The 27,501-nt window shown below is 41.1% G+C and overlaps 2 protein-coding genes across 6 annotated transcripts; both read right to left on the bottom strand.

Moving 5' to 3' along the window:
• Positions 1–54: 54 nt before the first annotated feature.
• On the bottom strand, positions 55–10,687 carry sh3d21 (SH3 domain containing 21). Of its 2 annotated transcripts, none has more exons than XM_053432886.1 (17): positions 10,382–10,687; positions 9,615–9,772; positions 9,460–9,514; positions 8,456–8,565; positions 7,912–8,002; positions 7,773–7,834; positions 7,651–7,690; positions 7,063–7,157; positions 6,565–6,666; positions 6,165–6,216; positions 4,263–4,307; positions 4,051–4,168; positions 3,050–3,215; positions 2,275–2,355; positions 1,942–2,138; positions 1,098–1,161; positions 55–989 (listed from the first exon to the last, which is right to left on the bottom strand). In XM_053432886.1, exons 1-17 carry the CDS (start codon positions 10,383–10,385, stop codon positions 957–959), a joined length of 1,473 nt encoding a protein of 490 aa, XP_053288861.1. In that variant the 5' UTR covers positions 10,386–10,687; the 3' UTR covers positions 55–956. The 2 variants fall into 2 exon arrangements, with proteins under 2 accessions (XP_053288861.1, XP_053288860.1); XM_053432885.1 differs by having other exon boundaries at positions 3,050–3,218; positions 10,382–10,675.
• Positions 10,688–12,243: 1,556 nt separating this feature from the next.
• Positions 12,244–27,180, bottom strand: thrap3a (thyroid hormone receptor associated protein 3a). 4 transcript variants are annotated; one of them, XM_053432034.1, is made up of 11 exons: positions 26,990–27,177; positions 21,923–22,067; positions 17,764–18,645; positions 16,689–17,378; positions 16,361–16,533; positions 15,875–15,986; positions 15,488–15,572; positions 14,428–14,609; positions 14,150–14,327; positions 13,846–13,989; positions 12,244–13,724 (listed from the first exon to the last, which is right to left on the bottom strand). In XM_053432034.1, exons 2-11 carry the CDS (start codon positions 22,042–22,044, stop codon positions 13,485–13,487), a joined length of 2,808 nt encoding a protein of 935 aa, XP_053288009.1. In that variant the 5' UTR covers positions 22,045–22,067; positions 26,990–27,177; the 3' UTR covers positions 12,244–13,484. The 4 variants fall into 4 exon arrangements, with proteins under 4 accessions (XP_053288009.1, XP_053288011.1, XP_053288012.1 ...); XM_053432036.1 differs by lacking the exon at positions 26,990–27,177 and adding an exon at positions 22,176–22,392; XM_053432037.1 differs by lacking the exons at positions 21,923–22,067; positions 26,990–27,177 and adding an exon at positions 20,405–20,551.
• Between the last annotated feature and the right edge of the window lie 321 nt (positions 27,181–27,501).

Here is a 27,501-nt window from a genome sequence, read left to right as displayed (position 1 = left end):
CGCATTCTGAAGACGATGGGATCCAAATGTGGTTGAGTTAAATGTCTCTCTCCATGAATGCCGCAAAGAATTCCTCTTTATTTTTAATATACCCATGTTCACATTAATTGCAATGAGTCATTATTTTCAGTGAGTCAGTTTTTCTGAGTTACATTGGAATTCCTTTTCCACTTAACTGCAGAAAGCATTGCACCACAAACTTTGTATGAATCCTGCTGTTTTTTAAGATTGTCCATTAACACCAGTCATGTTCCCCAAACCTAAATGTCAACATGATTATTCCAAAGAATTAAATTTAAATTTTAGTTTTCTAATGGGAATTTAATAGCACCAGTTTACTTCCATTAATCCAACATTCACTGAAAAGTTTTAATGGTTCTCTTTATGTAGAATAATTGACATATAGTGCCCCTCAGTGGATTTATGCAGCATTACATTCTTATGTGGAAATTCACCTCCATGTTTTTACCTTGGTAATTCACTTATAAACATTCAGATGACAAAGCTCCTCACTCAAAATTAAACAATATTTTCTCCTATTTACAGCCGCTTATATTACACATTCTGCTTGGGTATCATGTAAAATGTGAAAAGTACAGTACAACCTAGGAATGTGATAGAGGTGACAGTTGTAATATAACAATATAAAACATTAATTTGCAACCAAGCATAACCCGCTTTACACCAATGTTTCTAATTTTCAACATTCAAATAACTTGAACAGTTCTGTATATAATTTAAAAGTCTTTTGGAGGATCAAGCTTGTCCGGTCCAGTCCAGGATCTTCCTCCTATGTCCAAATATACTTTCTAATATAGCACTGGTTTACAGGAAGAGCTCACTTGTCTTCTTTCTCTCAGCTCCACGTCAGAAAACTGCTCAACTTGTTTTAATTATCAGTTCGAGGGCCTGTACGAAAAAGTGTCGGACAGCCTGCCCAGTCACAGTGTGTGTATTTAATGCTTCATCTTCAAACTGTTGACTTCCTCCTGTTTAGAAAAGACATTTTAAACAATTAAACATTTCAGTCATGAATTCTGTGCTATATTTAGCAGGCAGGATGAGTGCATGCAAAACTCAAGACATGCTTCACCAACCTGCAGCATCAGTTGTTTGCTTCTCTCTTTCCGCAGTTCTTCTTTCACTTCCTGCATGTCTTGCCTGATCAAAAGAGGCAGAGATGAAAAAAGGAGTCTGTAGACACTCGTGTCTAAATAGGTCAGCCACACTGTTCACTGCAAGTTGAGTCAAATGGATAAATATCCATACAAAGACTTTTGAAGTAATTTAGTTTGTAGTGGATCTTAAATACTATAAATGCCGTGCAGTTAAAAAAGACATTTGTTAAATTTTCTTAAAATTAATACACTGTTAATTGTCATTTCTAATATATGACTGTTTGACTTTAACAGTCCACGTCTCACACACAACAAATTATACACAAACTGCTATCACTCTGAGGAATTCAGTGTTGTCTTAGAACTAGCTCGCCAAAATATTTGAAGCCAAAATTAATATCCAAACGTTTCCTAATGTGTGTTCTTGCGCTTATGGAAGTTGGCAGTTGTTAAAGAAATGTGATAAAATCTGTGTGTGCCTGAGTTAAACTGATATAACATGCTTTAATACAAACAAATAAGGGTTTTCATAATACTTGACCCTGTCCCATGTTGAGTCCACAATAAGAAGTTATGTGTCTACAGGGGCACATATCATGGCTCCTACCATCCAACCAGGCCTTTGTTTATTTTCATATTAAAGCAGCCAAAGAGACAAGAGATTGCAAAGATGCAACATTTTTGAGTCCATTTTTTCTGGACGGTTTTGATTGGTAACTTCCTGTGTGTCCACAAACATCATAAATCCAACTGTAATGGTATAAATAATACCTTGAGGCTCGGGTTTCACATATGCCCACACTCCAGATGAGTGTTCACTTACTCGTGTCGTGTCTGCAGCAGCTCCAGAGCCACTCTCAGCTCTCTGATCTCGACATCCAGGCTTTCCACCGTTGGCTTTTCTATATGGGTCACAGATTTTCTGTCCACAAGTACTTTGGGTGGTGCTGGTCGTACAGGAGTCGGTGATTTAGGGCGAGGCTCAGGCTTTGCAGGTGATGGCAGGAGATTTTCCGTACCCTGCATTAAATATTTGGAAGATGTTGCACAGATCAAGGAACTTGAACAATGATCATACTTTCTGAACCAGTGTTAAATTAAAATAAGATAAAAACACATGTACTGCACTGCACTCAGAAATCAGTCCATCACACACCTTTTGCAGGCCAGGTAATTTCTCTGGTTGGAACTTTGTTGGCAGCAGTTCTGAATCTGTCTGGTCAGTGGCACCCTGAGTCTGTGGAAGACAATACACAGCAACTTTAATGACATCCATTCCAAACTATGCCAGTTCAGTTTTATACCACTTTAACTATCCTTTGGGTATTAAAGTACAAACCATAAAAGGATTCTTAAATGTCTTTATTCCTCAGAACGACTCTGGATAGCCTGGAAATCAGGCCCAAACTTGTTGCCATCATTATAAAATTGGAATGTTGGCAGCTCATGAGAACCTGGGGTGTGTCTATCGCCAGGGCCTTTTCTCTTGCTCAAACAAATCTCTTGGCTGTGTTGCAGTCTGATCTACTAAAAGGGCGAATGCAGGATTTCTTATCTCTTCCTTTTTTACGATAACCTTGCTTGTATGGCTGCTGAACCCTCGTGCAAAATGGGCGAGGCAAGGAAATGAGTCTAGTCTAGAACACATTTACCACCTTTGACATAGTTTGGAAAACACATTCTGTTGTGCTAGAAATAACCTGACGAGGAAACTTTGCTCCATGTGGAAAATGAAATGTGGCAAAAAAAAATTGTGGACCTTTTCAAAGAAATCACATGCTGTGCATTTACCCAAAAAGCTTCGCAGAAGATGAGGCAGAGAGAGGCGTCATTATTGCTTTGATAATCTCAGGTTGCAAAGGTCAACAGTTTGTTGACGCACATTAGCAACATGTAGTGATCAATAAATGATATCACTAAACTGGACGTACTTGCGTGGGGGGGACCTGGCCCGTCGGCGGTCTCCTCTGAGGGGGCTTGGCTCTGTTTGCTGTTGGGTGGCTCAGCTTATCGGTCTCCACATCCAGTCCTTCAAACTGGTTGGTTTCTTTCTCCTCTGCTGGTTTTGGTGAGAGAGGAGCCACATGGCCATTGGTTCTACTAAAAAGAAGAGTTAAAAAAATTGGAGATTTAAATACCAACTTTTGAGAAATGTTCTAGTGCTGTACACAGACTTTGGTTCACATTTTCAGAGAACAACAACTTTAACTGAGCTTCGTAAACTCTGATGGGTGCAGGTGCAATGCAAAACGTGGCAGAATTGAAGTCTGTATGCCTCAATCTGCTCTATTACATATGTTACAGCACACACACACACACACACACACACACACACACACACACACACACACACACAACTCAATTTAACCTTTACATGCTGGGTTTTAACTGATGTTTGGCTCGTCAATAATTAGCCCGGAAGAGTGAGTTTATATAACATTTAGAAGGATTTTTAAAGGAACTGGAAACGCTCCTAAACATATTTGCTTGGAAACAATTTTCAGTAAAGGTTGTTCTTCATTAGCAGCCCCCTCATGACAGGGCCGTTTTTTGTTTTCTCAGTTGTGTGTGTTGGTGTGTGTGTTTTGCTCAGGAAACAGGAAATAGGCTGCTCTCGTCTGTTTAGGCCCGAATCTGACTCATCCTAGAGTTTCCACTGAGCCGTTAAAAGGTCGGGCATCCTGGCATTCTTCTTTAAGGACACCATGGCAACTGGTGGCGGCGACCAAAACCTTGAACATCTAAAGGCTCCAGTGGCCGGTGCTAGACCAAAGAGGAGAAAGTGTTCCTGACATTTTCCAAAGGCTCTTAGCTTTGGAAAGGTTGCAGATGAATCACTATTCATGTCACTGAATTGGAGTGGAAGTGCTAGGTGGTTGTGCGTGCAGATTAATAGTACAGGAGAACATCGGAATGGTTTGACAGCACTTACTTGGGTGAAACCTTGGCGGGTTTGTCTTTGACTGGAGGTGGACTGGGCTTGTTGAACGATGGCAACTTGACTTTCGTCGGAGGATTGCTTCTCAGGTCCTTCGTCTCTGGTTTATCATCTGTGAAGCAACGTCATCAAATGAGTCCACAACTTTATTTTCAGATTGAAGATGTCCCAGTAATTTTATAATAAGAAGTCATTGGTGTTTGTACCATTTGTCTTCGCTGGACCAACTTTCTCCATCGCTGATGCCTTCCCTGGAAACAAAAACAGCAGTGAATTACCTCAAAGCAAAAACAGTTGCATTTAGTATTCACCTCACACACAATGGAGCAGTGACCGGGAATTCGTCAGACAGATATTGTCCCTTGGAGTCCATCAGCCATCTGGAAAGCGTTTCTTTAGGTCGGCACTTTCATGGTCCCCTCAGTCTGCAGGACATTTCCCTGCTGCCCTTGCTTGTCATCAGTTTGATTCCAGAGCAGGTTGTTGCTATTAAAGGACATGCAAGCTCAGCAAATTTGTCTTTGATAATTAACGTTAGCTGTCGCATCTCATGGAGGTGGGGCTTCTCCTGTGCTGAGTGGACACAGGGACCCCCCCCTCTATCCATTCTGCGAAAGTTGACTTCGCCACCCCTTTAACTGTATTATAGGTTTCCTTGACGTTATTTGCTAATGGTCCTTTGATTAAATTGTAATCTAGTTTAAGAGCATTTGCCAAGGGAAGCCAAGATCACTGCAGCAGAGAAGGGCAGCTGTATCCAGTAGTATCTGTAGTAACAGTTTCCTGAAGGGCTCAACAAATTCACCAGGGACCGGCACTCACAATAACAAAGCACATAAGACAGTTTGCTTTGGAGACTGAGAGAACAGATGCTTAAATTAAGAAGCCTCGTTGAACTGAGACATCCCTGTTTGCCATGCAGGTCAAGTACTCGGTCACAAATAAGGTTGAGGAACCCGTTTACAGTCCTGCTAAATAAATACAAATCCAAGAAGTGAAACTGCTCGAATGCAGCGTCCTGAAGAAAACAAGTCACAGGACTCTGTGAGCAATAATGAGAACTTGAGACGCCTACCTTGACTGTTCAGAGCATGTGTAACATTCCCTCTCAACAAACAGCCCACACAGCACTAGTAGCTCAAGTGCTGCTTCTTGTGTTGGTTGTGAAAATCTCTGCGACAGAGCTCTCCTCCTCCGCCGCCTCCCCCCCTCCCCACTACACCTCCACCCCCTTGTTTCCTCCAAGACTCTTTAACTGTGCCACATTACCAGACTAACTATCCCCCTGTTTCACTATAGTCTGATACTTCCTGTGAGAATTATTGAGAATTAGTGATACTGTGTGGAAAACAAATGCTGTAAGGAGCAGTGGCAATAAAGTTATTTCAGGTGGCAGCTCTGGTTTGGGCCATAGCACCATTTTTTTTAATGCTTGTTTAACCACAAATGTTTTCATGAGTTTGCATTTCATATTTTCAGCCAAGAGACGTTTTTGTTGTTTTTTGTACAAAAGGTTGCTTAATTTGCAAAACTGACGGCGCACCTCAGCTGAAGCTCGAACCGTAGCCCACATCCTGTTTTGTGCGGGCTGCACGTGTAATTTCTACCTATTCTTGTTTCATAAGCTGTTAATGTGCAGTGAGTCTTTTTTAAGTAACTGAACTAAAAATGATATGTTTATTCAAAGTTGGTAATAAACGTATGAAAAGTATTTAGGCCAAATCTTTTTTCTGTGGATCCTGGTGTAAATTATGGTTTCAAATTGTGTGTTGATTCAGTAAGCACACAAGAAAATAAAAAAATTTAAAGAATAATTAACCAATGTAAAGGATGAATATGTAATATACTGTAAATGCTTGAAGTTGCCTAAGTAACACAGACATTGATCAGGTGACCAATTTTACACCACGTGCCAAAAAGGGCTCAGCCAGTAATGCTGCCAATTTCTCCATCTACTAAAACAACAGGCCATCCCTGTCAGAACACTGGCAGTCAAAACAGCACCACAGCCAGAAATCATGAGCCAGAAGATAACCTTTAAAACATGAGATCTCACCCAGCATATGTTCCCGTGCTGCTGTGTCTGATCAATCACATTGTCCTCTTACCTGTGAGTTTCTTGCTGATGCTGCGTGCAGGCGGTTGGCTTGTGGTCCCAGGCTAGAGGAGCAGAAATGGAAAAACTCAACAGGCTGGCAAGTTTGCTCCCTTGTGCATTGAAGGCATCTCTATACGCTCTCTTTCCACTGCGGGAAGTTTTAGTGAGTAATTCCAAAACAGAGGATATTTAAGAGAAGCCTGAGTCACTGTGAACTGGCTGGAGGTTAAAAACAAGGAGCTGAAGTCAGCCGTCTGTCAGCTGAAGATAAACATACATTAGCTACTTTGCAGTACTAAGACGTGTAGAAGTGTAGCTCAAATAATATTATAAATAGCAGCAAACTGCCTCAGTCTGACACCTCTGAACACATCGAAGGTCCAATTTCAAATGGTGCCTGATTCACTCACTTTCAGACTGTCCATTGGCGGTATCACCATGACGAAGTTATCAGGGAAGAGGCCATGGCGTCCGTTTATCTCTCCCTCCCACCAGCCTTCATCTTCTGTTTCCTTCAGATGGAGATTAAAGGGTCACATTAGAAACTCAAACAAACCACTGTCCTCTGGGACGTGAAATGTCTGCACAAGAGGTTAGCACACGGTCAGGCGAAACATGGCTGCCTTGTTATCAACTTGAGATATTTCTTTTTCGTGACGCCTAGCTATTCCGGATACCAGATTTGTGTCACTTAAACGTGTCTTGTGCACACGATTTCTCTGGAGGCCACACAACTGGTTAAGCCGGACTGAAAATGGCATAACACACAGGCAGAAGCCTTTGTGGCATAACACACAGGCAGAAGCCTTTGTAAGAAAAGAAGTCGCACCTGGAGGCGGCTGTCAAGAGCATGACATAATTAGAAAAAACATGACAGGTCAGAAAATGTCAACCAAATGTGCTCGAACCTTCCTCAGCAGCACGACAATGTCTCCCTTTTTCATATCCAACTCATCCTCTGCAACGGCCTTGTAGTCAAACATGGCTTGGCAGCACTCAACCACTGAGGAGACACAGTAGACAAGATAACATGTTAAGTAACCTCAAGAAACTTTCGGCATTGTTTTGTGTGATGTGAGAAGACGACTTCACCGATGATGACTAATCTTATCAGCCTTGTATGTTACCGTCTCATGACTAACAAATAGATGAAGTTACAAGAGGTCCTGATGAACTGGAGATAAAGGTTTTAAACGCCTGATCGTTGAAGGATACTTGAATCTTCTCTGCAGTGATTAATCAAGACTGGTTACGTGTACTTGAAGTATTTACTCCACCCATTACCAGTCAGCTAAAAGTGTGGAAAATACCATGAGCATCATGTTGACGGTGTCAGGAAATAAATAAACCTGTTTGGTTGCCTCTAATTAGAAAATTAGAAACCATGTCTAATGTGAGAACATCTCCGCGGTGTTTGGGTTAGTATAGTTCATAACTCTTCTATAAGACTATTTGAATTGGAGTAATTTTCACTTAAGAAAAAAATCTACATTTACCTTTTTTACCTTTCCTCCTCAGACTTGCTTTTTGAGTTATCTTCATGGGGAGAAAAACAAAATTAAGTAGAAGGGAATTGGTCTCGTATGTCTTTCTGGACAGTTATTTCTGCGGAACGTACCTCTTTAGTGAACACTGCATCTGTGAGTTTGGGTCTCGACTTCCCCTCAATGTGCTTGGATTCTTCAAAAAGGAGTAGAGATAATGATGAATTAAGCAGTTTCTTTAATGTTTGGATTAAATGTTAAAGCTTTACCAACCTTTAGGGGAAACAAAGATTTCTTTGACAAAATTTGAAGGAAATGCTCCCACTTTGCCGTTCTTTAGCCCCATCCACCATCCATCTTCAATCTGTCATGTAAAACATATCAGAGGGAGATGGAAAGAAGATGAGAGAAAATAGTTTTAAAGACAAAATAAGCATAGTTTGTTACACAGAACACTGTCATCCCGTTAACTATCAAGTAGTTAGATCTCTGATTACTTGAACACTTAAACTTCTAGTTTGTCTGAGAAAATGTTGTGAGCCTGGTGGATAAAGACAAAGAGAGTGTTGTACTCAAATTTATTTGTAAAACGCTCGTTATTTACTCAGGGAAGCCTGGCTGTGAAAACACCAACACCCCAATTTACATATAATAGTCAGGATTTGGCCATTGAGCAGCTTCAGGAACCATCAAGAAAAGTTCCTTTGCTCCAGGTGAATCTACAGTCTGCTATGACTCGTCAGCAGAGCGGTGCTGAGTCACTGTTCCGTTCTATGAGTTCAAATATGAAAGTATCAGCAGCGATAAGCGACTCTACCTCTTTTATGATCTCAATAGTCTCGCCAACAACCAGCTCCAGCTCATCTTCATTGACGGCGCTGTAGGCAAACACCGCCTCGCATTTCCTCGTCTGTTTTATCTTCTTTGCTGAAAATACAAAGAATCACCAACCCCATCAATAGACACAAGTAAAGTTCATAATCCTCCGGTAATGCTGATGGAGAAAATCAAAGCACTCAGTGTTTATTGCCACTTCTATCATGTCTAATCCCTCAAAGGCCTTGGGTTGGTCCTGATACACTCTATTTTCACACATTATAATTAGGCTTTGTGTGGCGAGGATGTGGTTAACATATATTTACAGTCTGCTTACTTGCTATAGCGTCTTAGTACATGAACCACACTGCCCCAAATGTTAAACGCTTGTGATTTTACACCAGTTAAAACAGAAAACCCCCCGACCTGGTTTGAATAACATTGTCGGATATTTTCATCGTCTATTTTAAGTTGACTGTCGTTCAAGCTGAGATAAGGAGGCTGTGTTGCATTAAATGCAGACTCGAGTATGTGAATCTTTTTACATACTCGAGGTCAGAAGGCAGTTAACTCTGGATCTTATCATGTTTAAAACGATTGATAAAACAATGCATTTATGTTCATTTGTTAAATTCAACTTATTTGAAATGTGTTTGTATTTGTGTCATGGTTTTATTTATTGTTTATATGATTAAACTGCAAAATATGTAGCCTCGATTACTTTTACTTGTCATAAGAGTTAGATAAATATATAAAAGATTTTCTCCCCAATATCAGCCTGCAAATAAAAAATATTACTCGGGGTAGAATTAATACATCTCCCAATTAAATGATTTAGAGGGTAACACCATTGTGGATTAATAGTATTTGTTTTTTGTAACAGATATCAGCCGACAAGCCCTTCACCTTTTCTGGTTAAAGTGTGTGCATAGCTACTTTATGCTTTATAAGCTGATAACAGTGAAGAAAAATGAAGAGCCTAGAATTAAGACTTAGCAATCTTACTTCTAAGGCTTCGTGGTTCCCTCTTGCTGTCACCTATCAAATAGATTGGCACCTCCTGTAACGAAAAACCAAAACAAGGCATATTGTAACATGTGGATAGACACAGACACACACAGACACTCTGTCAGTTACAGTACAATGGTGTGTTAACGCACCTTGACAAAGTTAGCAGGGAAGATGCCCCGCTTTCCTCGCAGCTCCCCCTCCAGCCATCCCTCCTCGCCGGCCTTGGTGACGTTCTTGACCACATCCCCTGCCCTCATTGTGAGCTCGTCTCCCATGGTGCCCTCGAAGTCTATCAGCACCAGCACCTCTACAGTAGAGCAGTAAATGGGGCAGAAAATTAGATTCATTGCACAAAGGCTGGCTACTTGCGTCCCAAGTTGATGTGGCCTGACATTTCCAAAGCACTGGAAGCTCGCCAAGGGATACAGGCTTCGAGCGAATCTGGATTATTGCAGATAAAACATAATTGTTTTTCTTTTGTGGGTAATCATTCTTTCTGTAAGAAGACGTATGTATCTTCCATTCCATTATTCTTCTGCAGTATAGTGAACTTTAAAGAACAACAAGACTCCATAATAGCAGTCAACAAGAAGGCTAACAAGTGCTGACATGAAAAGATCTCTGGATGGAGACAATATTTCTTTACAGTAATTAACATTTCTCAGCAAACACACATGCAAGCAATCAATCTATGTCAAGCTGCTAGTCAGTGGTATTCATACACTTCTACTTTATTCTTATTTGTATGTCAAATCAAAGTAGTTTTAATCAAGTCAACATCATTTTCAAAACACGCAGATTAACTTCAATGTTGTTTTCTGTGTTTTATCGTCTAATTCCAACAAACTGTGAAGCTAAGTCAAACGCTTAGAAAAAAATTCCACGTGCACAAGAAAACACAAAATTGCAGACTCACCCATGGTATATTCCGTTTGTTCTTCCTCTAATCTGAAAACGTAATTCCTTCACAAAGCAGCTGTAAATTCTTGAAGTCGAAGGAGATCTGAAGAGTCTGGTTGTGTCGTCTCACACCGAGAGATAAGACAGCCAAGGCCCTTCTTCCTACTTGTCAAACATTAACATTGAGCAACTTTTCCTGAGGCTAGTCATGGCAAGTCAATAGCAAGGAGTAGGAAGGGTCACACAGCCGAGAGAGAGAGAGAGACACGCACAGAGAGAGAGAAAGAGAGAGAGAGAGAGAGAGAGAGAGAGAGGGAGGGAGAGACTGTAAGACAGAGAAACAGGTAAGACAGGTTCGTAAGTGGGACTCAAAAAGGAGCATGAATATAGTTCCTCTGCAGTAGCAGAACAATAAAAGAACACAAATGACGCTGACTTCTCTCGTCAGCATTCACAAACAGAACAATGACACTTCACACCATCCAGGTCTTTTGTACCGTTTCATTTACTCTTCTCACTCTGACATGAGAAAGCTACAGATTCCATATAACTCTACGTTTTAGTACCTTATTTATGTTTATTGGAGGGAGTTTGTTTGAGTGTGTGCCTCTTCTGTTGTCTGTATGTGCTGCCCTTAAGGTGAAGTGGCTGGCAATTTATAGAAAGCAGAACCGCGTTATGCAACACTGAATTTCACAAGCCTAAAGAGAGACATTTCCTGTCCATTAAATTGTAATTTGCTCCCTCTCTTTGGTGTGTTTATGTTTTTCTTATTTTCCATTATAAATAATAAAATAAATAGAGGCTGTGGTTGTAACAGCTCACACCCTGTCCTTACTAAAGTTACAGTACAATGTGTTGGTCACCAGATATGGAGATCGACTGTGCTCACGTACTTCCTCATTATCCTCTTATGGATGTTGACATATGTCACGTCATTCATGTTTTCAGTAAAGTGAAGAATAGACCTTTTGTCTTCTATGGATTTTGTTCTGCACTGTTTTTCCAGTGTGTGGTTAAACTAGTTATTATATAATCAGTAGTTTTTCTCCTTTTCCGTCCGTGGGTTTGACCTGTCAAGAGGCCAATTTAAGATATAATAAAAACTTCATTACAACATTGCAGAGTGGACTTCAACTACTCATTAAATACAATAAAATAGTCAAATGCAGAACTAGAATGCCCCTTCATGATATATTATGACAATTAAAATGCTAGTACAGATTTGGACACTGCCCACGTGAAGCCTTTATGGACGGGAGAATATCTGATGAGTCTGTACTTTTGAATCAAGAAATGTGGAAGAGAGTGGAAGTCTCTGTTCAGGGTGGACATGCATGTGTCTTTTGATTTGATTGACCAGGGTCTGGAGTGATCTTCAGGGATCGACAAAAACAACCTTGATTGTGGAAAACAGTCTGACTCATTATTATTATTACTCCGCAAGAAGGAAGTAATCTGGGCTGCCTGTTTGAGCAGTAATAAATTCAGGCTGAGTCACTGTACTCATGCTTTCTCCACTAAGGAGGTTATGTTGTCGCCCATGTCATCATGTTTAGGTGACTAATATCTGTGAGTGTCTGCGATTTGTTGCAGCTTGATTGAATTTAAGGGAACTCTTGGGCTTTGGCCGTAGTGGCTTTCTAGTTGAGGCATAGGTTTACTGTACATTTTTTTGCCTGAGTATTTTCGATTGGAAACTAAAAAACTAAAACTGAAATTGTTGTAATGCAGCGGATACAGGTCTACCTGTGGGCATTAAAAAGCTGCTTCCAACTTCTTATGATCTTTTCCAAACAACATTAAGTCAAGAAAACCTCATGACATCTGTAAAGTGGCTCGTAAGAGAACAACAAAAAAACACAAAGAGGCAAGGAATCAAAGAAAACAGTGTCTCTTTAATTTACAATCTCTGAGAAAAAAGATGACAACAATACCTATTTAAAAAGAGCATTATTTCCGAAGCAGATAAGCTTTAAACAAGTGAATGTGAATTTCTATCTGACGGCCTGTGTTGTACAAATAAGACCACAGCACCCATGGTAAGGCACAAGTTGTTCAATTCAATTTTATTGGCAAATGAGTAATGAGTGGACATGATTGCCATGTAAACTGCTCTGTGTTTGTCTTACAAACTATTCGCTGAATTCTAGATCTGTTCTATCGTACCGTTGTCATTTTTGCACACAATTTACACAACTGGGTAAAGAAGAAAAGTTTGCAATCAGCCAACAAAAATTACATAAAAATCTATTCCAATAACAACACATTCTCCTGGACATTATTAAATCACAATCCTGTCTAGCAAGTTCCTAAAACAGCAAATAATGTCTCTGGAGGAAAACTTAAATCAACATAAATATTGTGAACTGATTAGTGGTACTGATGATTAAGCGCACAGCCACTGTAAAGGGTAGAAATCTCAGATAGCAGAAATGTTTAATGATAAATGTGTAGTACAGTAAACCTGTCGGATGTAGCATGATAGACTATAGAGCTAAACTTTTGACCCCGTACAGTTTGGTCCCACCGTCAAATCGGGGTCGTCTGTCGAGTGCTGAGTCAGCTTAACAGTGAATTTGTGTTGTTAACATAAACTACAGTGTATTTATTGCTGTCATTGTAATCCACACAAGATACCACTCAAAACAACATGCCTGCTTTTTTTCCACACAAATCTTTAGGGAATTGAATTAGATAGCATTGCATTTACTGGAACTAGTCAATGTATTTCTACAATGCATTAATCTTGTAATCTACTCAAGATAACATTTCTTAATTTTCACCAATATGTGGCACAAGTTGATATGATCTACATTGCATTGATTATCAAGCTGATGCACAGAAAATGTCGGTTTATAAAAAGAAAGGAACACGTAGTACTAAGTTGTGAATTTTCATGAGAAACAGCATTTCACCCTTCAAACAGTGCTCCTTCTAGTAACAAGCTGTATTTAATGTAGGGAAAGGTTGAGTCCAAGTGAAGAACATATCCTACAATAGGACCTTAAAACATTTTAATCTGTATTTAGCGATCCTCTGTGGTAGATACAATGACTGTGTCAGATCCTCCAACAACACAGAAGACCGTTAACATTTTCAGCAGACTGCTTCAAGGCTCAATTATTATCTCCATCTATATCTCCGCCATTATGGTCCTGCCCAGTTTCTTCTCCCTGAGGACCACCTTTCCCTCCATTGACCTGGAGCTTGTCATGGGCCCATCTGGGGTTGTTGGTGCTGGAACCTCCGGTTGCATTGCGGATAATGAAACGTGCCCTTCCACGAGAGAAGCTTCCTCGCCCTCGCCCTTGATTGTCCATCCACTTGCAGTCCGCCTCCTCATCTCTGTCGTCGTGCTGTGACGAACAAAGAAAAAGGATGGAGGGGTATCAAGCTAAGGACAAACCTGATCTACATCTGACTAAATTACACCATGTGCTTAATAGGAGGCATGGATAGGTAGGAGGTTGATCCTACCAGATAGTATTGTTTGCTTTTAGGTGTGTACTCTGGTTCCCAGCCTTCAGTTTTTTGTTGTGCTACCATGTTTATGGCATTACTATGTGAAGTGTTCCCTTGACTATTGCCTCTGTTCCAGCCCCTTCCCCGAATTCGTACTTGCTGTAATAAGAGAAAAAAGAAAAGGAACTGAAATGAAGCAAAACCTTTGAGGGCACAAACTATGAAAGTCTAATGTACAGTGTACAGTGACACAACTATTCCTCCAAACTACGATCTTTCAAGAGAAGTTGATCTCTTTAAAACACTTGTCTAAACTCACAAATCCACGTGGCCTTCCTCTTTCGGACCCCGGTAACTCCCCTTGGCCCAGCTGGGCTCTATTAAAGCCTTCATCTTTGGGATCAGACTTGTTAAGGGGCAAATCTCCTTCGTGCTGGGATTTTCTTGATGAGGAAGACGAGGACGAACGCGATCGAGAGCGCTTCTTCTTACTTTTCCTAAAATCAGAGAGGGTAGATGCAATGTCCTTCATGTCCAACTGTTTATTGTACAATGTATTTAACCCCGGAAAAAATTGTGTTGGGCAATTGCACATACCCTGATCTCTTGGGGCATTTGGAGAACTTTTCCACGGATCTCTCTCGGCTAGAATTTGGGGAATCTCCCAAATCTCGTCCCCGATCTTGATTATTATTTCTCTCATGGATGGAAAATATTTTACGCCTCTCAATATCCAAACGAAGGTCCATTGGGTCACCCTTTAATTTTCCCCCACCATCCTGAGCAAATCAAAACAGAACACATCGTAGTCCACAGACTTTGGATTAGCACAAGGATGCTATCAGTCTGCTCTTGGCCAAGTTGGCTTGTAAATTAAATGATGTCAATGGAAAATGGGGACAAACCCGGGATACAGCCAGTTGGCATGAATAAAACTCAGGAATGTTTGCATGTTTTACTAAGACTAAGAAGCTATTCTCTTAAGTATTTGGAGAACAGTTTTCTTCCTTAAAGATGGCTGTTTAAATATGGTGGGATGGTGCGAAACCAATCTTATATGCTGTGGGAAATAGTTGGTGTACATGCACTTTACAGGTTTTTGGCTATACATGCAAAGCCACCAGTATTGAATGGTGAAGAACAAGAAGATACAGTTTCCTATGATCAAGTTTACTGAATGTAAATCTCTTAGTTATGCTTCATGTTTACAAGAGGTTGATCATGCATGTCCATGTGCATCTAAACAGAAACACTGTGAAGGTCTACTCAAAAGGTTTGGCATGTAACTACACTTTGAAGCACATACTTGCTGAAGGATAATTCTGTTCCTGATTGAAATACTTACGAAGATAATTGTTTAGAGTCCTCTGAACAGCTTTGGCACAGTGGCTTCCATTTTTGACCTTATTTGATTCGTTAGCCTTGGTCAGGCTTGTGCCCACAGTATAACCAATTCACCATGTGTGAAGGCGATATAACAAACAACCAAGTCAAAGTGCCTTGTTTTGCATTTTGCATTTCTTAGACTTTGAGCCTCTTCCTTCAAGCAAAGCCACAGGCTTTAAGAGAGTGCAGTCTAAAGGCATCTGGCTCGCTCACTCTTTCTTGCTGTTGTTTGTTTTTCCAACATACTTCATACTGCAAATTGTTCAGTCACCTTGTAAGTGCCATCGTCTGAGCTTTTCATCGCCTCAAACAGTTGAGAGTGTTTCTTAAAAGCACTTGTAGAAACATCAATTCTTCTGTGAGAGAGGAACACAGTGAAAACAACAGAATTAAATGAACGTAGTATCAGGTACAGAATACAGGTGCCACAACAACAACAAACCGTGAGTTGCATAGAACTGTGAAGCCAACACCAAAGGAAAAGAAACACACTGGTGAGGAAATAAAACTGTCTCCACCAAGCACAAGAACAAATAAGTGAAGGTAGTCTGTGGATTTTCAGGTAGCAAAGATGAGAGAAATACCTGAAAGCTGTTAAAAGAGGTGGTGAAGCCACAGCACACTGAAGGTGAGAGGGTCACTCAAGAGGCGACTCTACCTGTGTATCTCTGGGCTTTTTCTTGGCTTCGTCATTTCCTTTTCGGCGGCTCGTCTGTGGTACATGGTGAACCGATCGTTAAGAGTCATACCAGACGATGGAAAGTGCTGCGCTGTAAAGGTAAACGGTCATAAAGAACAGCCATGATTACATTTTGATTTATTTATAAGATCGTTAAGGATTAGGTTGGATATGGATTAATTGTGATGAAGTACCCTGATTTGTCATTTTAAAATTCAAAGCATTAACCAAAAGCAGACATACCTGATGGTCTCTGTCTCCATTAACAGTTTCATAATTTGTTTGCCAGAACATTTACTCCACAGTTCCCTCCCCTATTGTTCTTTTTTATATCTCTCTCAATACAATGCCGCTTTTTCAAAATTCAATTGTGATGTTGCTTTTCACAGATTTGAACATTAAAACTCAGTTTAGATGAATGTACATTGTGAATAATACTCATGACTAGAGACAGAGGGGCCTCACCTTTAATGTGGTGAACGATGGTGACTATGTGCTGAGCAAACAGCTCAGAGGGACTCCTGGACTCCTGAGCAGCCTGAACGTGTTGAAAGATGGAGCGAAACTCCTGATCCTTCTTTGAGGCCTGCACAAGATCCTGAGACAACTGTCGCTCCTCAGCTAACAAATCTGAAGAGCTGAAAGTGACAAAAAGTAACGTGTTTTGTCTGCGGCACAAAATAGGTGTTGGATTGGATAAAACAACCTTTTATACTGACATCATCTTCTGATTGTTTTCAACTCACTGTTGAAAGACTGAATATGGGACAAGAAACTATAGTAAGTTGCTCACCTTAGCAGACCCTCTCCAGGAAAATCCATTTTGATATTACATTTCGCTTCCTGTTTTCTTGAAGACACGAAATACGAGTCCTCCTCCCTGACCATGAACATCTCCCTGTCAGAGTTCCTCCTGGGCGGAAGTGTAGGAGATGTTACAGAGGGAGATTTAGCCATCTTTCTGGCTTTACAATTCATATCTGGGGACAGTTCGTCAAGTTTCCCTGCCAACTCCCTCTTGGCGAGGGCGGCTGCAAAGGCAGAGGCCTTATCTTGCTTTCGACTAAGATATATCTCCTCTGCCATGGTGTCGAGGTCACTGTTAGCCACCTGTGAATAGGTCACGTTCTTCCATTTGCCAAAGCACTCTTCAAACAGCTCTCGGGCTGATGGACGGACCTGGCTATTCAGTTTAGGGGACTCATCCCCATTGTGCCAGTCTTTTTGGAGTGGCTTTGAATGAGGCTTGATGACCATCTCCTCCTCTTCCTCCCCATCAGCAGACAGAAAGGGAGAACTTTTCAGGAAGCTGTTCAGGGACAACACTTTCCCGTCCCCTTTGTACTTCCTTGACACAGAGTCAGTGTTAATGGCTGGTGCTTTGCCATTTACTCTCCCCTGATCCATATCCACATCATTCGTCTCTGCGTTCTTGCCGTTTTCCAAAGAAGATGCAGATTTCTTATTTTGCTCCTCCAGAAACCTAAACAATGACAAAGAGATGAAGAGCTGCATCCAAAAACTACTTGGAGAGACAACTGAATAAATTAGATTAACAGCTTCAAACAGCACTGAAATAGTCGTGTCTGATAAAGATACATGCATAGTGAATTAAAAACTGTTTGTGAAGACAACTAAAGTTTCTTTTAAATCTGTCCAAATCCCTGAAAATCTTTTTTGACTGTTACTACAATCTAAACTTGACCACCCAAAACGAGAGATTTGTATGATCTTAAAAAGGCATATGAAAGCATTTAAGCAGTAAACAATAACTCCCAACATGGTATTTGTATATCTGCAAAGGTTGCATGGTTTTCTAAAACAATGTCAGAAGTGATCTGAGAGAAGAAAAGTAAAATCAGCCTTACTTTCTGAAAGCAACGGAGATTGCAGATTTATCTCCATCCAGGTATTCCTCAGTGGAGAAGAAGTCAAAGCTGGAAAGCATTGGATTCAGACCTTCATGTGAGCTTTTTTTAGCAGAGGATGAACTACACACCGTCTGCCACGAGGGGGCGCCATTTCTGTTGTCGTTTGTGTTCTTAGAGGGGGCAGACTGGCTGCTCTGACCAGCATTAACAGCAGAATTAGTCAGAGGACAGGCTTTCTTTGGACTGCTGCTGCAGTCTGTAAGGCCCTGCCAGCTCCCCTCAGTTCTCTCACTGCCTGCACCTTCTTTGGCATCTCCTGCCAACGCCCCGATAAGCTCCACCGGACCCCCATCCTCCCCTCCTCCCTTCTGGACATCCTTTGAGGCCGAGGTCTCCTCTTTCACATCTTTGGAGTTCTGATTAGCCAGCAGCAAGGCTGGCCTGCATTTGGGAGAGGATGAATGCGAGGAGGAAGACGAATGCTGAGAAAGTCTGGATAAAGGCGAGGAGGATCGGTCAGAGCGGTGAGAGTGGCCATGAGTGGGGCTCTCTGGGCGTTTCTGGAAATTGTGCGATCGCCCTCGCCCTCGAGAATAGTTTTGCTGTTGTTGTTGGTTTTGAGGGTGCTGCTTGTAGTTCTTCCAGTTTGGGCGGAAGTTGTTGTTGTTGTTGTAGCCACCGCCGCCACCCCTACCACCACGCTGGAAGCGACCACGTGGGAAGTACCCTCGCCCTCTGCCCCTGAAATTGTACGGCCTCCGGAAGCCGCGGTGGTAGCCCCGGAACTCCCGGTTGTTCTGGTATTCTCTTGGATATTTCTTGTCTCGGTTATAAGATGGAGAACGAGATCTTGACCGTGACCGTGACCGAGACCTTGAGCTATTAAATAAAGGAGAGAAAGAAAAAACGCGTAACTAATTTCATGTAGGATATAACAATTGGTTCTGGCCCCAAAACAGAAATCTCCACAGCATTGTAATGTAATACACCACTACCATAAACTCTTCAAAAAAAACGCCCAAAGTCATCAGTTACATATGTATTAATTCTATTCACTGCTGTCAGACAATACAGTAAAACTTCAAAACAGGGATGAATATTTAAATAAGCATCAGTTTGAACATGATTGAACCTGGACAGTTTATAAAAGCTTTGGTTTTTGCTTAAATATTTATAGAAAGACCTGGCTGAACAAAAAAAAACATGACGTCACTGGTAAATGTTTGTGTGGGAAAATAACGTTTATAAAGACAAAGTATACTATTGCACTTTTACTACACCACTGTAAACCAGGCTCTTCAGTCTTTTTGAGAAAACACTGAATATGCAACCACTGGCCACATGGCTTCACATACTTTACCAGTCAAAAGTTTTAGAGCACCCCCATTATTTCCATAAAGTCCTGTGAATAACCTTAAATGGTTCAAAGGATAGCAGTCACCCACACATTTCCTGTAACTATGGAAGTAAATGAAGCCTTGAAAGAAAATGTAAACAATTCCTACACGTGCCCCAGATTTTGTCGATTTCTTCAAAACCTGCTGTACAAAGACAGTGTTGGAACAAACCCTGTGGTGCATAATCTGCATAAAATGTATTTGATGGTGGCTTCAGAACACGGAAGAGATGGAATTCTCTCTGGAGCTGGTTTGGCTGTGAACTGAACAGAAGGTCCTGTTACCTACAAGTGCAACACCTTTGTGTGAACTTCTGCAAAAATGTTAGAACAAACTTTTCAAACAATGGTCCATTGTAGAGTGAGCATCACACGTGATTTCAGCTGCTGAATGAGTCAAAAATGTAGATAAACTTTAGGATTTAAGATTCTATAATTCAATAAAATGTATATGCTTGAAGTACATCAAGCTGTCACGCAGTATAAACGTTATGACTGGAAAAAAAAACTGACCAGTGTATGGAAAAAGAAACATACGGTCCAAAAATCTGAAACCAATTTCCCTATTCATGAAACTTTCCCAAACCACGAAAGGAATGATGAACAGAATACATATGGCTGCTTTGTCCAGCAACCACAGACCACTTTGAATTGGTAAAACACACTGCATGTTAGTATAGAACATGTGGGCCTCCATGTTGAGAGAAACTCCCAGAGGAGAAGTGCTGAGCGAGGCTGCAGGTTCAGACTGGTCCACATGATGTCTCTGCTGAGCTGCTCATGGAAAAAAAAGCTTTGTGTCGTATTCAAGCCGAAACGTGGTCCCTACAGTATAACTCCGACACAGAGTTCTCTATTTTACATTAGTAATATCATCAGCCAAACTTCTTAGTTTGGCTGATGATAACAACACATTTCAAAATTTACAATTGTACACTGCCTTCACTGAGATCATGAATGTATCACATCTAGTCCTGACATCAGCCTGTTTCATTTTCTCTATTCAACTCTGTCTTCAGCAACTTTTTCAACAACTGTCACTAAACAAAAAAGTAACTGCTCTGTCAATGACAAGCTCAATACAATACGACTACTTGCTGAAGCTTAAATGCCAAAATATATGTGCAAAGCTTACAAATCATCGCACAACTACATCCTAAACACAGAGAGCAACGCAGCCACACTTCATGCAAACACACAACAAAGCAACAAACAAAAGGTTTGATAAAGCACAGCACTCACCTAGTGCGTTTTTTCATTGGAATACAGAATGATTAAAGAAGGCAGCGCACTGAGCAGCACTGCACACTCACAGCGCGAGCTACAGACACTGCAGCTCCTCTGGCCAGCTCTGGTAAAGCGGGGAGTCACATGCACCAAATGAGAAGGGGGAAAAAAAAAATCTGCTTGAATCCTTTTGACTCTATGTTTGCCAGTCAGAAGAGCTGTTCGACCAGTTAAGGGAGGATTCATCAAAAAAAAGAATTGGACACTTTACAAGTCTGATTAAGCCACAGTGACTACTCATTTAGAGATTTACTTTTATTGTGCCCAATATAAAACTCTGCGTGATATGTTTTTCACTACTCTTATTTTAAGTGTGATAAATCAATGGGGAAAGCACACACTGAACTGAAGCAATTAAGTGTTAATTATATAGGGATGTTGACAGGGACAAAATGTTTCTCTCTTTTTAGTTGTCAGACCTGTCAACACTGGACCTTTGGCCAAGAAAAATGTTGGAAATTGAATTATTTCTCTGTGTGTTTCTCTTCTCTAATGTTTATATGTCAATCAGTATTTATATAAAACGTATGCAATTGTGTGCATCTATGCTTTAACAGTTCAACAGACATGGGACATTGTGGATTCATTAGGAGCCTTCCATGTCTCTTCTCTATATCAATTTTAATAGGAGCTGTGGAGCTGCCAGGAAATGAGCTGCCCTGCCCTTTTACTGCCATGCCACTGCCATTCTGCCCGAAGCAGCAGAAGCATCAGAGCCTGCAGATCAACAGTCAGGGAGTTTTTTTTTAATGTTTTTCTTAAGCAAACCGCAAATGCTTCTGATAGGCTTGATAAATATCCCAAGTGCCACTGAGGTTAAGTGTTTATGTAAATGTTTTCTGAGGCAGTGCAATCAACCTTTATTATTCAATAATATTCACTCAAACTTCAATTAATTCACCAACGGGAGCTGAAACCTTTCTCAAACAACAATTTCCTCTGGATACAGAAGCTGAACCCAGATTTTGGGTCAGACCCAAATCCATTAATAAACTGCAGCAGCTTTCATATGAGAACCAAACTTTTAAAGTCCAGAACAAGACCAGGTCTTACAGATGAAAATTAATACAGGGAAAGCTGATATTTACAGAACACTGAACCGTCTTTTGACATATTCCTGTACTGTCAAAAATAAACTCCTGGCAAATATTTTTTTTTTTATTCTCAAAAGCAATGTACCATCCGTCATTTAAGATAAATTAAATTTATTAGATAGAATTTGAATTGTAAAGATTCAAACTGCAAGAAATAAAATCAATGTTGATGCCAAGTAGCACTTCGTCAGCTGCACTGGCTGCTAGTGTCTCATTCGTTCATAACCAACTTTGTGGAATCTTAACAGTTACACTCGGCTGCAGACTAAGGCTCAGGACTGAAATCACAAAACTTTTCAAAGGACAATCAAGAAAAACAAAGACATATACGGACAACAGATTTTACAGAGTGGAGGGTGGTTCATCGAATGGACTCTACCTGTAACGATGCTTCCTGGACCGGGACCTGGAGCAACTTCTGGAGCGGGAGGTGGAGCGGGATCTTGATCGGGACTTTGAGCGGCTCCGAGACCTCGAGGCTGATTTTATGGATCTGGACATCGTAGCAGCCAGTCCACCTCAAACTGTCACAAAAAAGAGTTGTACGTCCGAGTTAGGATTCAGGAAAAAAGATGGATTCAAACAGTAGTCCGTAAAAAAAAAAAAAAGAGAGAAGAAGGCTACTCGGTCACCTTCTCAAGACACCGGCTGCACAAAATGAGTATTAATCATCTGTGTGAACAGCTGAATCAGCAATAAGCATGGAAGCCAAACGAGTCAAAAATGCGTGAAATGAAAATATCCAGCAGAGATTAGCCATCCGAGATGCGCTGACTTCAAAGTCAGTCAGTCAAGAAGCAGAGCAGCTGTGATAAAGGAAGAAGGAAATCTGTGACAGTGTAGGGCATCCAAACAGAACCTGTTTTATTTAGTCACTGATCATTTGCATAGAGGGCAGTCTTCCTTCAGTCATCTGACTTCTCAACTGTCGAGTCAACTGTTTCCTTGAGTTAGTGCAGTAGACACCAGAGATTGTCCTGCACAGTAAATCAATATCTATACAATAAGCCTTGCAGACATGTTTGTCCTCTAAGTTCCAGGCTTCACATGAAGACGAGACAAATCTAGCGTTAAGTCGTATTTTTTGATGGAATTCAGGTTCTTGACATTATTACCCATATATATCGATATATATATCGATATATCGATATATATAAATATGAGTGTAAAGCATGTGAACAAGAGGAAGTGAAAGATATGAACAGATAAATCTGTGTTCAGAATTTTCTTGAAGTAATAAAATACCAGTTGAAATTATAAAAGAAGTACTTGTTACTGTTGAACTCAACTCAACCTCTCCCCCCCTCCCCCCTACTGTCGATTAGAAAATAAGAAAATACTTAATTTCCTCTAAAGCTGCTTCAGCCTATTACATTTGCTTGTTTTTTAAGATCTGCTGTGAGTCTTCTCCCAGAGATGCTCACCTCTGACTGTTTGCTCAGTGCACACACGCCTCCACTTTGTGACTCCTCCGAGGCTTCACTCATACACTCCCATTTATCTCAACAGTAAGAGCATAGCATTCCTTCAAACATCTTTGTTTGTGACATGTGCACCTTGGAGAACAGTAAATGCCTGGGATCAAATAATTGATCTTTCATTATTGGAGTCGTCCTCGGGGACATTGGAAGGAGGAAATTGCCGACTGCACATGACAGGGATTTCAAATCTGGTGCACGCCATCACACGGAGGTCTCGCTGTGAATCCTCGCTACTATTTTGGAGAGGATTGAAATGGGTCCATCTTCCCCCACCTCCTCCCCGTGCTCTGTGAACTTCCCACTCTCCTCATTTCTGGCAGCTTGTTGTTTTTGGCTTTCAGTGAATAATTTCCTGAAGGTCCAACCTCAACAGACCGCCAATACAGCTTACTGTGCACATTTGAAAGTGTGGCATTCAGATGTGCCCCCTTTCCAGCATGTGGTGGAATGTGATTTAAAAGTCAGACGTTTTGACAGCTTGCCACTCTAAAAATATTAATATAGTGTAAGAAGAAGTTGACATGGGAACTTGTGAGGAAATGTTTAACTGGTGTTATTCAGAATCTGTTGTAAAAGCTGTATGAAAATGTTAAAAGCCAACACATCTGTGTTTCAGACTCTTTCATATGGCTGAAAATAGTTTTCTGTGAAACTGTATACAAAAGGGCTTCCCCCACTAATGACACCGTTGATTTATGACTTCTGTATTCACTGTACACCCTAATTCGTAGCAATGTGCAGTATATCTACATGAAGGTGGAGCGGTTGCCTCAGCCTCCAGCGCTCAGTATGGAAATGAGTCGGTAGATTTGAACAGTGGGATCCGTTTCGATAGCCTCGCTCTGAACGCTCGAGTCGATAGATAACCAGCTGCAGCTGTCGCTCCTCCGCTCTGTGTGGTCGGCAGCATAATCACTGAGATTTCAGCCTTTCAGAAAGACTGTGGCAAGCTGGGCCTTTAATCACTTGCTACTAGATCAGGGCACGGGGACGCAGTTAGTGACACACATGCACACGATCGCAAACACTCATCAGAATATACTTGTTAGGACTTTATATTACATTTTCTCACCTTTATCACAGTCTAAACCAGAATAACAACAAAAAACACGTCACCCACTACCACCATTAAAGTGTCAACTAACCCCAAAACATGTTTCCTGTTTTAAAGTCTAACTTCCACCTTCAGTATTTCCCTCACAGGGTTTTGTTACTAACTGATTGTGCTATTGATGATATTTTTCTTGGTAGAGCTCGACTGATATGGATTTTTGAGGGGCCGATATTCAGGAAAAGAAAATGTCTGAGACCAATATATTAGAATATATATGTAAGAAAACAGCAATGATATTTACTAGCTTCTGAATGGATATCCTTGGTAGCCTTTTAGAAAAATTCTGGAACACAGGCAGGTCTTTAACAAAGCAGGATAGGAAACTGTGGGTGTAAAGAGCTGGAACAACAGGGTATGATGACAGGAGAACTACTAATAGATGGAGTAGCACTAGTGACACAATTCAATTGATAAAAGTCCCCACATGGATACAAGTTCAATACAATGAATGCGCTCATGATTTTCAGTTCGCTGGCAGTAGGCAGCAGCAGCTGTATAATGCCCATCAGCTGTTTATTTCATGTAACACCAAAAGCAGCTCAGATCAACAATGGCCCAGCAACTTGATACATAGCTCTTGATGTGTATGAGCAGAAACGCTTATGTCAATCAACTGCTCTATCATTAAGACTGGGATGCCACAGTGGCAGCTGGAATCACATTTGCTATCTATATGTGCCCCTGCAGACGCCCCGCTTGGCCATTTATGAAAAGCCACAGCAACTGTCACTGGCACAATCTTTTGGTTATTGAAATGTAGCGAGACACTTCACACGCGGAGGCGGTTAATGGGAAGCAAAGCCCTGTGGCTTGCTCGTACGAGATAAAACCCACAGCTTCCTCATTTGGATATTGAATATAACCAAATTAAACTTCTGAATATCCTGCTTCATTCACTCATTTGGTCTTGGACTTGTTTCTTTTGAGCGAGATACTGTCACTGATGATCTCATGCAGAGATTTCACTCCACATTGCTGTTTGCCATTTGGCTGCAATGACGGATGAGAGAACCATTCAGCTCGGCTTTGAGCTTGACCTCAATTTCCACGACAACAGGATCCCAGTAGCTTCTAACTGGCTAACCATTGCTGACTGAATCAATTCAATACCACTGTATTATCAGCAGGGTAATCATGTAATTATATTAAAAAATCTAGAACAGCAACATATAGAAGATAAAAACTAGAGCTTGACAGATATGGATGTTTGGAGTCCGATGCCGGTACCGATATTAGAGAGTATAAAAGTTACAAACATATGATATCAGCTCATATAAATTTTTATAAAAGTTGTCTGGAATTCCTAAGATGATATTATCAAACTTTAAAGTAATATAAGTGAGGCTTGATATTTCATAACTAACTCAAACTTTTAAATCATTGCATACATAAATGCAGATGTCAATATGTTTGTGAAAGGCTCATATCAGTGGTTTTTACTGGTTTAATCTGGTAATCAGTAAAAACTGCCCCTGCATGGTGTCTACTGTGAACATGAGGCCACTTTTGTGTGGAAAATGTCTCAAGGCAGAGTCACACTGAGACATCCTCCCACTGTCATGCCACATTCATGCCACTTTTGTCCAGACCGGTTGTGTACGAGTTGGAACTACACAGATTAAGGTCCTCCCTATTTTGGTCCGCTGACAAATTCGGAGTTTTAATTCTATATTTTCAATCTGTATATGCGGTTGATGTCTGTGTTTTCTGCTGCGCTGCAGGATCTCATCAGCATAAAGCTGGACACACAGTCTGTGTCTTTGTTGTGGGTATTATGAGTGACAGGTTGTGTAAGCCCCAGCTAAGTGCCCACATGGTTTAAATAACGTTGCAAACAGTCTTCTTTCCCACTGCAGCACTGTGAAATCGAAACATGGAAAGTTGAAGTGATCAGTAAATGGTCACAAACGAAGTGGCACAGGCAGGTCTGGGATCTCAGTATGTGCCAGCTTGTTTATTTTTCTGTGTGGCAACACCTTTTCCTTGTGTGTACTTTTCGTGTGGCTTGTGTTTGTTAAAGAGGATTGACCTCAACCCAGATCCTGTAGGCCAGCAGGACGTTGCGTGATAATGATCTCAAAGGTTTTTCTGTTTTTATGGGGATAACAAGACCCCAGAAATAGATTCAGATTGGTCCACAAAACCAACTAGATACGCATTCACAGGAAAGTCATGTCTAGGAGATTATACTTGTTTCTATATAAGACTTGTTTGGCTTAATTTGGTATTGTAGCTGTTTACAGTAGGCGGAGGGACAATTTACTAAAACTTGCAATCACAGCAGCCATTCTGCTAACCACCAAAAACAACAGCTCCACTGCAGCTGGGGAAATTAAACAACTGGTTTTCCTGAGGTCTCCGTGAATCCTCCATAGGTCCAAGGATCCACCCAAAAATATTTTCAACATATATATATATTTTTAAAAAAAAGTGCTTGGAAGATATTTCTTCAGAGCTTCCAGTAAATTACTCAGTGGCGTTAAAATGAAAGCATGGTAGAACCAGGGGGTCGTGTCCTGGAGGGGCTGGACGCTCTCTGGCTCCTGGTGCGCAGCAAATGCGTAATGATGCACCGATCAAGTCAAGAAATAACAAATCTGCCCACATCACATCAGAAGATATCACATCCATACTTTCTCTAACAGCTTACTGATGTTGTCTTCAACTATATTTATGTCAGTGACTTTCTTTTTTTTTTCGCCATGGATCATCCCCGAGCTGCGCAACTTCCCCTTAAACTCTCACTTTCCACGCTGCCGACACTGGAAATACATTATTTCATAAAACACGTACCTTCCCTGTCGCCCACAGGAGGAAAAGGAAAATGAAAGAATGAAACCAGTGAGCTCACCGCTGTGCGCTGTCGTTCGGTGTCTCCGCGTCACATTCAGCCACCGCCGCGTAATTATGCAGGAACGACTTAAAGATCTCCGGTCTTCAGTGTGTCTGGGCTCCTCAGCTCGTTTCAATGGTGTGTGTCTGTCTGTGTGTGTCTGTGTGTGCGTGTGTGTGTGTCTGCTGTAGTCTGCGGTGTTCGGGGAGAGGGGGGTGTGACTGCTCGGTGCCACTCAGAGGGTCATGTTTCCTTCCGCCTTCACCTCGGACTCTAAACACGTTCTGCTGTGCGCCACACTTCAGTTTACACTTTATTGTAATGGGCATTATGTAATATGACAGGTCTGCTGCCCCGTAATAACACCATTCTGTTATAGAAAACCAGTAATCCCAGTCGAAAACTCACTGTGGTCAGTGTACTCCTCCAGGGAGCTGCTATAGTTTGTGTGTGTCTGTGGGTCAATCTCACTCGTGTATTTATATTTATTAATAAGCTATAGTCTTTATTAGAAAATGTGTTAATAATAT

This window comes from Pleuronectes platessa, chromosome 10 (genome assembly GCF_947347685.1).
Source record: "Pleuronectes platessa chromosome 10, fPlePla1.1, whole genome shotgun sequence".
In the NCBI taxonomy this organism is placed as follows: Eukaryota; Metazoa; Chordata; class Actinopteri; order Pleuronectiformes; family Pleuronectidae; genus Pleuronectes; species Pleuronectes platessa.
This window is presented reverse-complemented; position numbering and strand designations above follow the sequence as displayed.

What these genes read in the sequence shown, in the direction of transcription:
- sh3d21 (XM_053432885.1), bottom strand. An exon ending in TCCCTGCTAACTTTGTCAAG is followed by an intron (nt 9,515 to 9,614) that starts GTGCGTTAACAC and finishes TTTTCGTTACAG; the next exon opens with GAGGTGCCAATCTATTTGAT. An exon ending in GCAAACAACTGATGCTGCAG is followed by an intron (nt 990 to 1,097) that starts GTTGGTGAAGCA and finishes TTTTCTAAACAG; the next exon opens with GAGGAAGTCAACAGTTTGAA.
- thrap3a (XM_053432034.1), bottom strand. Translation starts at nt 22,044, where the DNA reads ATGTCCAGATCCATAAAATCAGCCTCGAGGTCTCGGAGCCGCTCAAAG. An exon ending in ATCTCCGTTGCTTTCAGAAA is followed by an intron (nt 17,379 to 17,763) that starts GTAAGGCTGATT and finishes GTCATTGTTTAG; the next exon opens with GTTTCTGGAGGAGCAAAATA. An exon ending in AAAAGCCCAGAGATACACAG is followed by an intron (nt 15,573 to 15,874) that starts GTAGAGTCGCCT and finishes CCTCTCTCACAG; the next exon opens with AAGAATTGATGTTTCTACAA.